This window comes from Prunus dulcis, chromosome 8 (assembly GCF_902201215.1).
Source record: "Prunus dulcis chromosome 8, ALMONDv2, whole genome shotgun sequence".
Lineage (NCBI taxonomy): Eukaryota > Viridiplantae > Streptophyta > Magnoliopsida > Rosales > Rosaceae > Prunus > Prunus dulcis.
Window position 1 is genome coordinate 20,314,756 of NC_047657.1, and position 13,943 is coordinate 20,328,698.

Below are 13,943 nucleotides of genomic sequence, written 5' to 3' on the forward strand. Positions count from 1 at the left end.
CGTGGACAACACATATTGGGTGACGTAAGAGCACGTGTGGCAGTTAGGCTCAACACGTGAAGCCTTGCTCTGATACCATGAAAGAAGTTGAAGTTCCACCCTAAAATTAATTGGCTATAAGGGAGTAGTCCAACTCCTTATAAACCTCGGCTTAGTCCCTTAATTTTTTAATGTGGGACAAATACTCAACATTCTTGTTGATTGTTTTAAACAAACAATTTGGTACTCAATTCCAAAAAAAAAAAAAAACCGAGAAAGTATTATAGCCTATCAATTTTGGAGTTGGGAATTCGAATTCAAACCAAATCGAATAAGACTATCCAATATGGAAGAGGTCTGCAACACCACATTAGAAATGAACGGGCGATGGAGGCGTTGTTGTGACGGTGAAGGGTAGTGGGCCGGACGGTGGAGAGTAGTGGTTCTCGTGCTTCTCTTTTGGAAGAATATTTTATTATAAAATATTATTATTTTAAAAGAGAAATAAGGAAAAAAATCCATGTCATCTTTCATTAATTGAGGTGGCATACCCACATTAGCTTAGCTATCACATCAAGTAGTAAGCTAATGTTGTCGATTAAATGTGTCTAAATAACATTATTGTAATCCAATCTAGATGGCAATTATACAAAACTTAAAGATTTCAGTTGCCATTTGTGCAAACATTAATTGAAAAAAGAAAACGAGTAATTAATAAGTATAAACTAAACTAACTACCTAGGAGTGTATTAACTTTCAACGTACGTCTATCACGAAATGAAATGAACAAAATGAAGAAAAGGGGCGATACAATATATAACAAGTAAATGAATTTCAAGACAGAAGCCAAGCCACCATCGCATTTTGTTTGTCAGGGTCCACGGCCTTTCTCATCATCGATGTATCATCAGTGGTAGTGTCTCCTTCCCAGTTAAGATGACGATCAATGGTAGAAGCAGCAGCAGCAGCAGTAGTATTACTAGTAGTAGAAGAAGAACAAGTACCCTCCTCCCACAACCAAGAAAGCATATTTTCTTTATCATCATCATGATCCCATAACTCATGCCCTGCTTCGACAACACTCTCCCAATCCCATAATATATGATTGTTATGATCACGATCATTTCCATTTGCAGCAGCAGCAGCTTGACCATCCTCCATATCAAAATAATAACTACCAGCAGCTGCTGAAGCTGAACTACTTGAAGTAGCAGTCATTGACATTATTGAAGAAAAGCATACTTGTTCGTTTGATGACGAGCTCAAATGACCACAAGTAGTGGTAGTCTCTACCTGATCTACCTCATGAGTAACGCCCATGGCATGATCATGTTGATGGTCACTTAAAGTCAAAACCCCATTTGAATTTGGATCCTTCTGCAGTAACTCAACATTGTCAATCAATTCATTAAATGTACCCAACAACCCACCATCAAATTCAATGCCGCCAGATTCATCCAAGTCATCGTCCTTGTTCTCGTCGTTATGTGGATGTGGTCCTAAAAGCATTTCGTGACTTTCCTTCTGACACTGATCAATATTGACAGGACATAGCCCATCATGATCACGAGTCTCCTTCTTCTCCACCTCCACCACCTCCTCCTCCTCCTCCTCCTCAGTAATAGTAGTAGTAGTAGTTGAGCTCATGAGGACCGCTGGCATTGCTAGTCCTCCTGCTTCCTCCTGCTGCTGATGATCATGATCATGATTAACAAGGTTGTCGACCCTGCAGTCGTCCAAGTGATGAGGATGATGATCATGGTCATCAGCAGCTGGGTCAGTCATTAATACCATGTAATCGTGGTGCATGGTATCAATATTATCATTAGGCCCAGGCAAGGACTTCTTCGTCTCCAGGGCAATCGCCTTATCATCATCAGCAGCAATATTTGTAATGTCCTTCTGTCCCTTGTTGTGACGTTGGGTATAATTAGTAGAATGAGTAGTGGTGTATGTTTTGCTCTTCTTCATGGCCCAGCGACTGGTTCTACCGCCTCTTCGCTTGGAAGGAATCTTATTACTAGCAGCTGCTGGTAGGCTACTCATTTGATCACTAGTAGTAGTAGGCCTTCTGAAGGTGTCAATTTTCCTACTCAAATGAGAGTTCCAGTAGTTCTTGATTTCATTATCCGTTCTTCCTGGTAATTGACTTGCTATCAAGGACCACCTGCGTAATCATATTTATCACTTTAATCCATTAATTAAACATCTACTACGCTTCTACCACACCCCCACACAACCACTACACTACTGATGGAGAGGAACTTCGAGTGTGTCATTAATAATTGAAGACAAGACAACATTTCATTTCCAAACTGCTGATATTTAACCACAAAGGAGATTCAAACCCTTGCCATTTCACTGTTCCAACGCTTTAACCATCATGTTGCTTATGTTTTTGTTATAATATGCTAAAATATGTATATTTATATTATTTTGTTTTGAACAATTACATGCAAAATTATTTTGGGGGTTTATCATTTAATGACTACTCTTCACAATACCCTTACTCTTCTACACATAGAGATGATGAAGATAGTGAAAATTTTGATCCTTATAAAAACTATGTGTGGTAATAAGTCACTCATATATCTTACCATACAATGTATAAAGTGTAAAATATTATAGTAAATTGTAATATATAAATGATTATGATGTGTTTAATCTTCTTCATTAATTATTACATATTTTCTACACTCACATGTTTGTCTGCTCGCTATATAATCAACTTAAATTAGTTAACCCATCATATAATGCATTTCCTTTCAATTTTTTATGATAACTTAATAGATAATTGACTGAATAAACATCCTCCAAAATTTCAATAAAAAATTTCAAGTTTTTCTTACAATTTTCGTGGTTTTTATTCAATTTTTATCGATATCAATAATATTCCGATATTTTCATAAAAATTTCCCTATTTTTGAACTATCGATATTTTCGATACCATCGATATTTTGGACTTTGTTCATAAGAAACTAGGAATGAATTTCTGTATTAAATCTGATAACAAGTAATTTATTATTTTTTAAAAAAGGTCTGACAAAAATATGTTTGTTTTTCATGGTGAAATAGATTACACGTGATCAGTTCTATATACCGACTACCGAATGTCTCCCTCAAAAAGCAATCAAATCAAAGTCTTGGCTCACCCATTGACGGTGATCTAGCTCCTTGTGTTTTTTCTTTAAAAAGGGATGGGTGACCTAGTTTCTTCCCAAGTTCCAACTAAAAAAACAAGCAAATTTACTTACTTGACAGGGACAGATAGAAAACAAAAGAGCAAAGGGCAAGCAGCTGCGCTGCAACGAAAAGAAAAAAAGTTGACATTTCAAAAAGTTGATCCGTCTAATTCACCTGTCCTTTGATTTGATTTGATTTTTGCAGGTGGTTTTGGTTTTGGCTTTGGTTCTGGTGTTTGCGGTTGTTATTTATTTGGTAATTAATGAGTGAGAAAATTATCAATTTATCATAACTTCATAAGAAGAAGTAGTTAGTAAGTATTATCAAGTAAGGAGGTGGAGGAGACTTGTAATCAACTCACCTATTTCCCAGAGAAGCATGCAATTTGATGATGATATCTTCCTCTTGGGCAGATATATTTCCCCTCTTCAAGTCGGCTCTCAAATAATTAATCCATCTTAGTCTGCAACTTTTACCACACCGCAGTAACCCTTCAATCAGAATCACAGTATCAGTAAGTAACTCGTCATCGTAATATATGCATACATATGACAAAAGCAATTTATAAGCTTAGCCAATGAATGACCAATGTAAAGCGTAAGAAGAAGAACAAAACAAGATTCTGGATGACTGAGATTCAGTAGCACCACCACCACCACCACCACATCCACAAGTTCTAGTGTGTAAATATTTTTGAAAGATAGATATATATATGTACCTGCATTCTTGGGTAATGACCTCCAGGAGCCTTCCCCATTGGTCTGGATATAGTTGATTAAGATTTGATCCTCCTCTGCTGTCCACCTCCCCTTCTTCAGCCCAATCTTGTCACAGCATGGAGCCCTCCCCATTTCCAACTCTCTCTTTCTCTATCTCTCTCTCGCGAGACAAGTAGCTCGCTGGCTGGCTGGCTGGCTGGATGCTGTGGAAATGAGTTGGGTTGAGTTGAGTTGAGTTGAGTTGACCAAATGAAAGTATGATATAGTGTCCTCAAAAACACAAGTGAGTATGTGAGTATGTGAGTATGTGAGTATGAGGCCGGGTGGGTCCGTGGGGATCGCTTTTCATTGAATATTGATGGAGATAGAGGTGTGGTGCCAGATTGTGCCACGACGGCTACTTCTCCATTTTGCATTCGTGGCTGCTCCTCTGTCGACAGCCTCGTAACGGGGCTCGCATCCTCCCACGTTGACGCGATGCGCCTCCCTCTTGGAGAGAGAGAGAGAGAGAGAGAGAGAGATGCTCCCTTCCTTCCTTTGCCCTTTTTACTGTTCCAAATGTCATCATCGAATGTGTCCTGTCCTCCTGTGTCCTCTATACATAATACAATTACGTACAACATTTGTTTTTAGTATACCTATAGCTCGCTCAAAATCATTTATTATCTCATCTACCCCCTTCCCCCCTATGTCTACTGTTCGATTCAATCTGCTCTGCAGCAGAACTACCATTACCATACCAACAAACTAACAAAGGCAGGCACACACAATATTGATTATTGATGGTAAATTACGTACAGCATCTCTTCCTCCTCAACAATCAAAAACTTCATTAATACCTCTTGTTATATTCATATCAAAATAAATAAAACTACTATTTTAATTAATTTAGTCTCTCTTCTTCTTTTTTTCCCGGAACAATACAATATTATCACTAAAAGCAAAAAGAAGCCTACAATATTTAAACATGGATCGTACATTATAATGATTTCCTCTAATTTGTTGGAGGACTTGAGATTTGGTATATATAATTTCCAGTCATCATTTCATACAATTTGCAGCAGATGAATTGCTGCTTAAGCATAGCTTAAGATTTAGAGTTACCAACTTACCACTGTGATTAATATCTGAACAAGTTATAGATAGATAGATATATGCAATGCAACATGTTAATAACTTGGCCCATCCATGATCCATCCATCCCCAACTACATCATAACTGTAGTTGGCCTCGGTTTGATCTCTTTTTTCTTTTTTAAGGCTAAAGCTTAATCACTTATTGCTCGTTTCATAAAAAGTACGTACAGTGTCCACGTACAATTTTATAATTTTGTCAACTATATATTTATTATTTACTCATGCTCATGATAACAATCTCTTTCAATTCAATCAAGCACCTCATTTTACTGGACAAAATCACGTATCCAACTGCGAAACGATGTTTTTTTTTTTTGGTTTTTTTAAAAACAGCTATTAAAAGAGAGAGAAGTTAAAGAAATAACCAAGTGAGGGCCAGGCCCAATTCATGGAAGACCGGGCTGCTTTGGATCCTGGAGTCTTTTAGATTGGAGGTTGAGTATGGCCCTGAGCTGAGCTAACTTGTAGTTTGTTTGTTTTTTTTTTTGGGGTCGGAAAATACTTCATTAAAAGGCGCAAAAACCGCCAGCAAAACAACAAGACAGGCCATAAATTTGTACTGCCATTTTACCCTGGTTGTCAATTCAATTGTCTTTAAAATTAAGAGCCCTGATTTACAAATTACAATCCTCAATCCTGATTTTCATCGAATCATCTGAAGTTGTATTGGGGAGAAGCTCAATCTGATGCTTTTTGGGAGGGAACAAATGGGGCTTCTCAGCATCATTCGAAAAATTAAAAGGAAGGAAAAAGAAATTCGTATACTCATGGTGTAAGTGAAACTTCATCTCTCCCTCTCTTGCCTTATGTTCAGTCGTATGATATGAGAATTAAGTAATCCTTCGTTCGTTTGTTTGTTTTGTTTTGTTTGTGAAGTGGGCTTGACAATTCTGGCAAGACTACCATTGTTCTCAGGATTAATGGAGAGGACACCAGCGTTGTCAGTCCCACACTCGGCTTCAACATCAAGACCATCACTTACCAAAAGTAAGTGAACTACGTTTAACCCCAAATCATGATTTTTTTTTATAAAAACATTTGTATTTGTTTGTACCAAAGTGTTGTTATGAAAATAGTTTGTGGGTTAATCATATATAGAGAGAGTTGGAATGCTTGGGGCTCTTATTAAGGAGATTGGGTGTTTATTTTCTCAATTTGGGGGTTGTTTTCCCAGATTATTGACAACTGTTTATTTCATTGATTCGTTTTTAGACCATAAAAAACTCTGGCACCAATGCGGTTTTGAAGTTTCATACTTTGTTTATTATGATATGGAAACTTGAAATGCTTGTAATTTGATCTTGGCAGGTATACCCTTAATATATGGGATGTTGGGGGACAGAAAACAATAAGATCTTACTGGAGAAACTATTTTGAGCAAACTGATGGTCTGGTATGGGTAGTTGACAGTTCAGATCTTAGAAGGTTGGATGACTGCAAAATGGAACTTGATAATCTTTTGAAGGAAGAGGTTTATTCGCTTATTACTTCATTATACACTCGCTCTTTTTGTTTTTTTACCTAGTGTAAAATAACGCATTTGGATTTCTCGTTATTCTTATACCTCCTTTAATGTACGATACGATTTATGTGCTCATCTGTAGTTACAACTATTAGGATATCCATCTAGTATGTGAGCATGTTCTGAGTGTATCAACTCATGCTGCATTTTCTCGAGTCTTGTATGAGTGTATAACTGTTTTAACTTTTGCTGGCTGTGAACTGATTAATTATGTATTTGAGATGCATCACTTGAAATTTTAGATAAGCAATCACATCCTCTTAAATAACTTATAATGTTGCTGGTCTGGAATCCTGAAACGAATATCCACATGATAAGACCTAGGAAATGCTTTGAGGAGTTTTCCTTGCGCTTGTGAGTTATGACCATTATTTTGGTCAAATGTTCTAAAGAAGCTGACTTGTTTTGATGATATGACAGAGGCTATCTGGATCATCCTTATTGATACTAGCAAATAAACAGGACATAAAAGGTGTTCTTACTCCAGAAGAAATTGCTAAGGTAAGGCTCTAGGTCAGCATGTATATACACGTAGGATTAATTTGTGAATGTAGCCCTGGTTTTGTTTTGCATTCTTTGATTACCCATTGCCCATAGACAGCTTTATTCGTTGTCTTGTTATGTTGCTTTAGATTGTTTATTCACTTGTCTTATTGTCTGGATGACAAATGCAACAACGGCATGGGTTTTACTCATCATGTCCGTGGAGTTTATACGCAACAATGTTATGTGAAATATTTCAAGGAGTTTTGGTACATGGTCGGAACAATTTATATACAGATGAAGATGAGCGTTGCCTTAAAAATTCTGAGTTTCTGAAACAGTTATGTATTATACTTCTGTCTAGGTTTTGAACTTGGAGGCGATGGATAAAACTCGGCATTGGGAAATTGTTGGCTGCAGTGCATACACGGGAGATGGACTGCTTGAGGGATTTGATTGGTTGGTCCAAGATATTGCCTCTCGGATCTATGTGTTGGACTAATGCCTATCTTGAGTATTTTATTTTTGGTTGTGTTTTGAGTGATTTTTCATTGAGGTGGACAGTTATCTTGGTATTTATGGAAAGCTGAATGGAACTTTCAGAGTTTGAAGCAAACTTTGCTGTTAAAAGTGAGGGAAAATGCATCGTTGTAGTTGTAGCCTTGTGTAGATAATCAAATATTTTAAAAATACACTAGCACTCTCTTTCTTTTCCTACAATCATTCATACATGGTAGAAGATTACCCACTTTTGGTTCGTCTCAAGCAAAAGACCTTGTTTACAAACTTCCTCATCTTGTCCTCGTTTTGTTCCTTGTTTACTGCTGCTACTGGTGCCCAGGGGCCACAACCACTCCATCCTCATGATATCTGCGTAACCCTGGCTTCGTAATTCCTAGGCCCAGCCCAGCCCAATTTCATGTGGGCTTTGATTTGTTCATAAAAGCTAAATTATGCTACTTTACTCTTTCACATGGAGTCATTCTATGGTGAAGGGCCTCAGATAAGGTCCTATCTCTAACCGTTGGATCAAACTAATTAATTTGATCCAATAGGTAGCTAATCAATTTGATCAAATGATTAAGAGATAGAGCTTTAACTGGGAGAATATCAGAAACAAAGTAACTTAACTGGTCCACTCAGCCCGACGTGGTTTGGGCTTGTCCAATCACATTAGATCTTCCCAAGCCCAACCCATCCCAGGGATTATTTTATGTAAAATTATATAATTGCCCCTCTCCTCGTCACGGCCTCCAGTCCGGTTCCAGGAAAGCGTAGAGGACGTGGCGGACACTAATTGGCTAGAACAACAATTCGCTAACGGTGATTGGCCAATTTGGAGGAAAACACGTTGCAAAATGCAAATGGAAGCAACGACTTGACTTACACAACACAAGACAATTGAATTGACGAAGTGAGCGAGCGATAGGGAGTGTGTGAGTGTCCTCCTTTCCTTTCTGTTACCTGTTGCCTGTGTTGTTGTTGTGTTGGATAGATTATATCAATTAAGTAAACCAACAAACGAACTCAACCTTGATCCATCCATCCATGCCTGCCCAGGTCTCAGGACGAGAGGGGGCCGACTGACTGACGACGACGACAGACCTAGAGTTTAATTTGTTTCCTAGAATTAGCAGTCGCCGTAAATTCGTTCATAAATTAATTAATTGGAGATCCAGTTGATTTGAGCGCCAAAATCAGATCTTGCAATGGCGCATCAGAGAACCAAGCTTATTTTCCTGTTGCTGGTGTTGTGCGCTCTCTGCTATACGTTCGCCGCCATTGCAGGGAAGAGCTATTATGAGATACTCCAAGTCCCCAAGGGAGCCTCCGACGAGCAGATCAAGAGGGCTTACCGAAAGCTCGCCCTCAAGTACCATCCTGATAAGAACCAAGGCAATGAAGAGGCTAATAAAAAATTCGCCGACATCAACAATGGTGCTTCCTTACTTACTTCTATTTCTCCTCCTCCAAATTTCTCTTCCATTCTTCACTCGTTATTGATTTCCTCGTCTTTTCTTCTTTTGAAAATAATTAGCCTACGAGGTGCTTTCGGACAGCGAGAAGAGGAGCATATACGATAGGTATGGAGAAGAGGGGCTGAAACAGCATGCCGCTAGTGGAGGCAGAGGTGGCGGTGGTGGAATGGGAATGAACATCAATGACATCTTTGCCGAGTATGTTTCCTTTCCTTCCTCATTCCCCTCTTCTTCTGCTTTAATCAGATATTTGAATTACAATACACCCATATAATTCCTCATATCAGCAATATCAGTTCAAAACTTTAAATCTAGAATTTTCAGATTTAATGTCTCTTTTCTTTATTAATATGGACTATGGACTAAGAACTATGAGCGAGTTTAATTACAGACTTAAAAGTAAGGCAGCTCTAATTGCATATTTGTATAGTAGCTCAGCTCACTTTGTAATTTTGAGGACATCTCAGTTCTTTTTGTTTTACTTTTTAACAACTTCAAGGTTTCTTTAGTTTTTTTGGTGGTCGCTCCATGGAAGACGAAGAGAAAATCGTCAAGGGTGATGATGTAGTTGTAGAATTGGATGCAACATTGGAAGACCTCTACCTGGGAGGCTCATTGAATGTAAGATTCATGTCTCAATTATGAATATGCATGGCTTCCAGAATCTGATATTAAATATTCCTCATGCGATGTGAAAGATATGAAGTTGTTCACCTATGCAATTTTAAAATGTCATCATATACTACACTTTCTCTTACCTCGTTTGAACAATCCGAATTATGGGCAATAAGCATATCAACCTTGCCTGAGGAGGTTATATTGAAAATCATTGAAGTTTTAGTGATCGCCAAGAGCATGACATCATAAGTTTCTTTTTGTGTTTCTGTACACACACACACACACACACACACACACACACACACACACACACTCTCTCTCTCTCTCTCTCTCTCTCTCTCTCTGTGATATGATCTGATTTCTTTGTGTTTGTTCTGACATCTTTCTGCTATGTTTATTACATGCTAGAGAAATCATCTTTCCAAGCCTGTGAGCTGGTTGATCTTTTCATTTATGTGTGACTTTGTACATGGCCTTTATATTATGGGCAATAAGCATATCAACCTTGCCTGAAAAGGTTATACTGAAAATCATTGAAATTTTAGTGATCACCAATAGCATGATATCATAAGTTTTTTTTTTGTGTTTCTGTACACACACACACACACACACACACACACACACACACTCTCTCTCTCTCTCTCTCTCTCTCCATCCCTCACTGCGATATGATCTGATTTTCTTTGTGTTTGTTCAGACATCTTTCTGCTATGTTTACTACATGCAAGAGAAATCATCTTTCCAAGCCTGTAAGCTGGTTGATCTTTTCATTTATGTGTGACTTTGTACATGATGTTTATCAGGTTTGGAGGGAGAAGAACATTTTAAAGCCAGCACCAGGCAAGAGACGTTGTAATTGTAGAAATGAGGTCTATCACAGACAAATCGGTCCAGGGATGTTCCAACAGATGACAGAAGAGGTATGTGCTTCAACAAACATTTCTTCCAACAAATTCTTCCAACTTCATTTATTTCTTATTAGGGAAAAACAACTTTTGAGAGGATGATAATTTCTTTAGGCTGCATAGGAAAATGTTGTTCCATTATTGGCAACACATCTGTTGCCTCTGAAAAAAGCCGTTTGTAGTCCTTCATTATTGTTTGTAGGCTGCATTCACAAGCATGTCCATCTAGTTTGCATAGACTAATTTCTTTTTCTGTCGCATTAACAATTACTTTGACTGGTTATGCTACTACCTTTCTAACATACTTTATTATGGCTCTTACAGGTCTGTGAACAATGTGCCAATGTCAAATATGAAAGGGAGGGATATTTCATCACTGTTGATATTGAGAAAGGGATGCAAGATGGGCAAGTAAGCTTTTGTTCTTCATTTCCCTTTGCAAGCCTTAGAGTTTATTTTTCTGTGAATTTGTTTATGTCAGTTGATTATCTTGTCCCTGTGTTTCCATGCATCCTCTCATATGTATTGTTATATGTTGGTGTTTTAAATTTCAATTCCTTTTAATACCAGATTTTAGAGCATTATTCTGAATCTTTTGAAATATATGCTGTTCTGAGTAGTAGCTTTCTTGAAATATCTTGAATGATACTGTGTTCTGTCCATATTTGTAGAATTGAAAAACATTTGCTGTGATGAGTATAATTTGTTCTGATTAGAATGAGAAAAAAATTATGCTTTTAAACAGGAGGTGGTTTTCTATGAAGATGGTGAGCCCATAATTGATGGAGAAGCTGGAGACTTAAAAGTTAGTTCTTTGACCTTGCCACCTTGGTTTAGTAAATTGAAATATCCATGTGCCATGTTCTGAAAATAACTAACTACATTGCTTTTGCAGTTCCGTATCCACACAGCACCTCATGACCGATTCAGAAGGGAAGGCAATGACTTACACACAACCATCACTATCACACTGGTATGACTTGGATTAATTTCTGGGTTAGGTTATTGTTCTTATTAGTATTTAGTACATCTGGCATCAATTTTTGGATGCAAAAAAGGTTCCAGCTAGCATAATTGGGCTTATAAGTTCTTCCAGTTGACCTTGTCCTTTGTAAAATTACGTTTTTGGTTCCATGTAGATTTAATTTCTTGGACCTTTATTGTATACAGGTTCAAGCTCTTGTGGGCTTTGAGAAGACCATCAAGCACCTTGATGATCATTTGGTGGACATTGGCTCAAAGGTCAGCAGCATTTACTTCCTACCTAATAGGCTATAGCTTAAATATTGTCACGGAAAGGACATTGTGTTTCTTTCTCGTTTATATGTGTGTGTGTATATATATATATATGTTTGAGTTTGAATGGGGAAAAAGATACAAGTTGAGGTGACATACATATTATTGTGTTGGTTGATAACGATGGCATGGCGCAGGGAATTACAAGGCCCAAGGAAGTGAGAAAATTCAAAGGGGAAGGGATGCCTTTGCATTTCAGCAACAAGAAAGGAGATCTGTACGTAACATTTGAGGTTCTATTCCCCACGTCACTAACAGAGGAGCAGAAGACAAAGATCAAGGCTGTTCTTGGTTAGGTACCGTATAGGCAGCCTATAGGAGGATATATATATATTTTTGTTAGTTCAATTGAGATATGTTTTAATTGTAGCGTGATGATGAGATCTTCAGTACAGAAAGTTAAGAAAATTTAAGGAGGCCCGAGCTGCTACTTCTTTTTGAGCCCTGAGCCCCTGCTGAGCCCGAGTTTAGTGAAGTGAAACGAGTAAAAACATTTTACGATCATCATCATCTTTTTGTTGTAGTTGTAATATTTTCCCCATCTTTGTTACAGTTTTTGAGTTTAGCTGCTGCATTTAAATCCAATCCAACTGCCTTCCTGCCTACCTTCCACCCGCTTTAGGCACCGCTAAGTGAACTTTATTTTTAGAAATTTGAGGGCTACCTTATATATTATTATATTTCTCAGCTCCCCACCTAAAAAGGAAGCTGCAAGTGAAGAAGGGACGTTGTTTTGGATCGTGACAATAAGAATAGGTCAATGGTTCGTCCCCCTTGGCCCTTGCGGGAGGAAAAAAACTTGAGATATTTAGTGATATACCCATTTCTAGCACTAATATTATAAATAAACCCTACACAATTGAATTCCTATAAACAAACCCAAAAAAAAACCCAAAAAATGATAGTTAGCCTTATTGAATTTAATATTGATTATTAAATTACTTTGATGCCCTATTGAGTGCTTTGGGTATTTTTATGAGTTTTTGGGGTTGGGCTTGTTTTAAGAAATTGATAGCAGTTTTGTAATTTATAAGAAGTTAAAAGCTTTTTTGTAAAAGCTTTTTTGTTATGTTGTAAATGAGCTTTGGGTGTGTTTCTAAAGTCCATTTTATATAGGGTATTTTTATAATTTGGGCCCCCATATTGGGTATAATAGTGAATCTCCCAAAAGACTTACATGTAATGGCAATTTCCGACTAATAATATAATGATATGTGGAAAAATTATTCTATGTGTCATTGCGTTATTAATCGAAAATAACAAAAAGTGTTATTCCCATTACATGAGAGTTTCTCTCCTTGGAAAGGGCATGCATCATGCATGCATAATGCATTGTTGCTTAATCTTCTTGTTAACTGTCCTCCTCAGACCACAAGTTTCGGTAATTAGTTATGTTTGCTTGCTAGTAATATTATTTCCAACTTCCATCTCCTCAATAAAGAATAGACCGAATTTTCATATGGAAAGGGAACCTCCTCTCGCTCCTCAATGAAGGAAGGGGTCCCACTCCCAGCCCACGGCAGGCAGGCCAGGCCCAACATTAAGGAGGAGTCGTAGTCGCCGTTATTATTGGCCAAAAAATTGCTTGGGGAGGTCCAACTCCAACTCCAAATCCACCAACATTACTTTTACATTTATTATTGTTTAACCTTATGTGCCTCGCCTCGCCCTCGCCTATCCATGCAACAAATAAAAGGAAAAATATAAACATGATCAATTGATCAAAAGAAAGGAAAGAAACAAAAAAACAAAAAACACATTTCAAAATGACACTTTTTTGAGAGCGCGACAGGTGTTTTGGAGTTGAGTAAAGTACGTATAGGAGACGTATTCATTCGCTATTTTGCTGTTTTCTGTGTCTGTGTGCAGAGAGAGAGAGAGAGATAAGAGCTTTGCGGACACGTCACCCGTGGATATATGGGATTTTTCTATTTTAGAATTTAGCTGAATGACCAATACTAAATTACTAATAATATTATAATAATGTGCATCCTCTTACGTGGCAAGTCGCCGATAGCTTTTCGAGTTTAGTCAGAAGCAGATAGGCAGATTAGATACAGAGACTCCAGAGAGAGAGAAAGAGGGAGATTTCGGGCCTACCACGCGCTTTCGTATGATATTCG

The 13,943-nt window shown here is 37.7% G+C and overlaps 3 protein-coding genes across 3 annotated transcripts; 2 read left to right on the top strand and 1 right to left on the bottom strand.

The window, feature by feature from the left end:
* Positions 1 to 735: 735 nt before the first annotated feature.
* Positions 736 to 4,013, bottom strand: LOC117636660 (transcription factor MYB29). The gene is made up of 3 exons (XM_034371273.1): positions 3,881 to 4,013; positions 3,524 to 3,653; positions 736 to 2,146 (listed from the first exon to the last, which is right to left on the bottom strand). The coding sequence occupies exons 1-3, from the start codon at positions 4,011 to 4,013 to the stop codon at positions 814 to 816; spliced, it is 1,596 nt and encodes a 531-aa protein (XP_034227164.1). The 3' UTR covers positions 736 to 813.
* Positions 4,014 to 5,555: 1,542 nt separating this feature from the next.
* Positions 5,556 to 7,722, top strand: LOC117636664 (ADP-ribosylation factor-like protein 2). Its single transcript, XM_034371281.1, has 5 exons — positions 5,556 to 5,789; positions 5,894 to 6,004; positions 6,326 to 6,488; positions 6,960 to 7,040; positions 7,387 to 7,722. The coding sequence occupies exons 1-5, from the start codon at positions 5,704 to 5,706 to the stop codon at positions 7,522 to 7,524; spliced, it is 579 nt and encodes a 192-aa protein (XP_034227172.1). The 5' UTR covers positions 5,556 to 5,703; the 3' UTR covers positions 7,525 to 7,722.
* Positions 7,723 to 8,412: 690 nt separating this feature from the next.
* On the top strand, positions 8,413 to 12,425 carry LOC117636661 (dnaJ protein ERDJ3B). Its single transcript, XM_034371274.1, has 9 exons — positions 8,413 to 8,960; positions 9,061 to 9,199; positions 9,511 to 9,622; positions 10,423 to 10,539; positions 10,849 to 10,935; positions 11,270 to 11,329; positions 11,420 to 11,497; positions 11,695 to 11,766; positions 11,958 to 12,425. Exons 1-9 carry the CDS (start codon positions 8,732 to 8,734, stop codon positions 12,114 to 12,116), a joined length of 1,053 nt encoding a protein of 350 aa, XP_034227165.1. The 5' UTR covers positions 8,413 to 8,731; the 3' UTR covers positions 12,117 to 12,425.
* Positions 12,426 to 13,943: the final 1,518 nt, after the last annotated feature.

What these genes read in the sequence shown, in the direction of transcription:
- LOC117636660 (XM_034371273.1), bottom strand. Translation starts at nt 4,013, where the DNA reads ATGGGGAGGGCTCCATGCTGTGACAAGATTGGGCTGAAGAAGGGGAGG. An exon ending in GTCATTACCCAAGAATGCAG is followed by an intron (nt 3,654 to 3,880) that starts GTACATATATAT and finishes TTCTGATTGAAG; the next exon opens with GGTTACTGCGGTGTGGTAAA. An exon ending in CATGCTTCTCTGGGAAATAG is followed by an intron (nt 2,147 to 3,523) that starts GTGAGTTGATTA and finishes ATGATTACGCAG; the next exon opens with GTGGTCCTTGATAGCAAGTC.
- LOC117636664 (XM_034371281.1), top strand. Translation starts at nt 5,704, where the DNA reads ATGCTTTTTGGGAGGGAACAAATGGGGCTTCTCAGCATCATTCGAAAA. An exon ending in AAGACCATCACTTACCAAAA is followed by an intron (nt 6,005 to 6,325) that starts GTAAGTGAACTA and finishes TGATCTTGGCAG; the next exon opens with GTATACCCTTAATATATGGG. An exon ending in ATAATCTTTTGAAGGAAGAG is followed by an intron (nt 6,489 to 6,959) that starts GTTTATTCGCTT and finishes ATGATATGACAG; the next exon opens with AGGCTATCTGGATCATCCTT.
- LOC117636661 (XM_034371274.1), top strand. Translation starts at nt 8,732, where the DNA reads ATGGCGCATCAGAGAACCAAGCTTATTTTCCTGTTGCTGGTGTTGTGC. An exon ending in GAGAAGCTGGAGACTTAAAA is followed by an intron (nt 11,330 to 11,419) that starts GTTAGTTCTTTG and finishes TTGCTTTTGCAG; the next exon opens with TTCCGTATCCACACAGCACC. An exon ending in TGGTGGACATTGGCTCAAAG is followed by an intron (nt 11,767 to 11,957) that starts GTCAGCAGCATT and finishes GGCATGGCGCAG; the next exon opens with GGAATTACAAGGCCCAAGGA.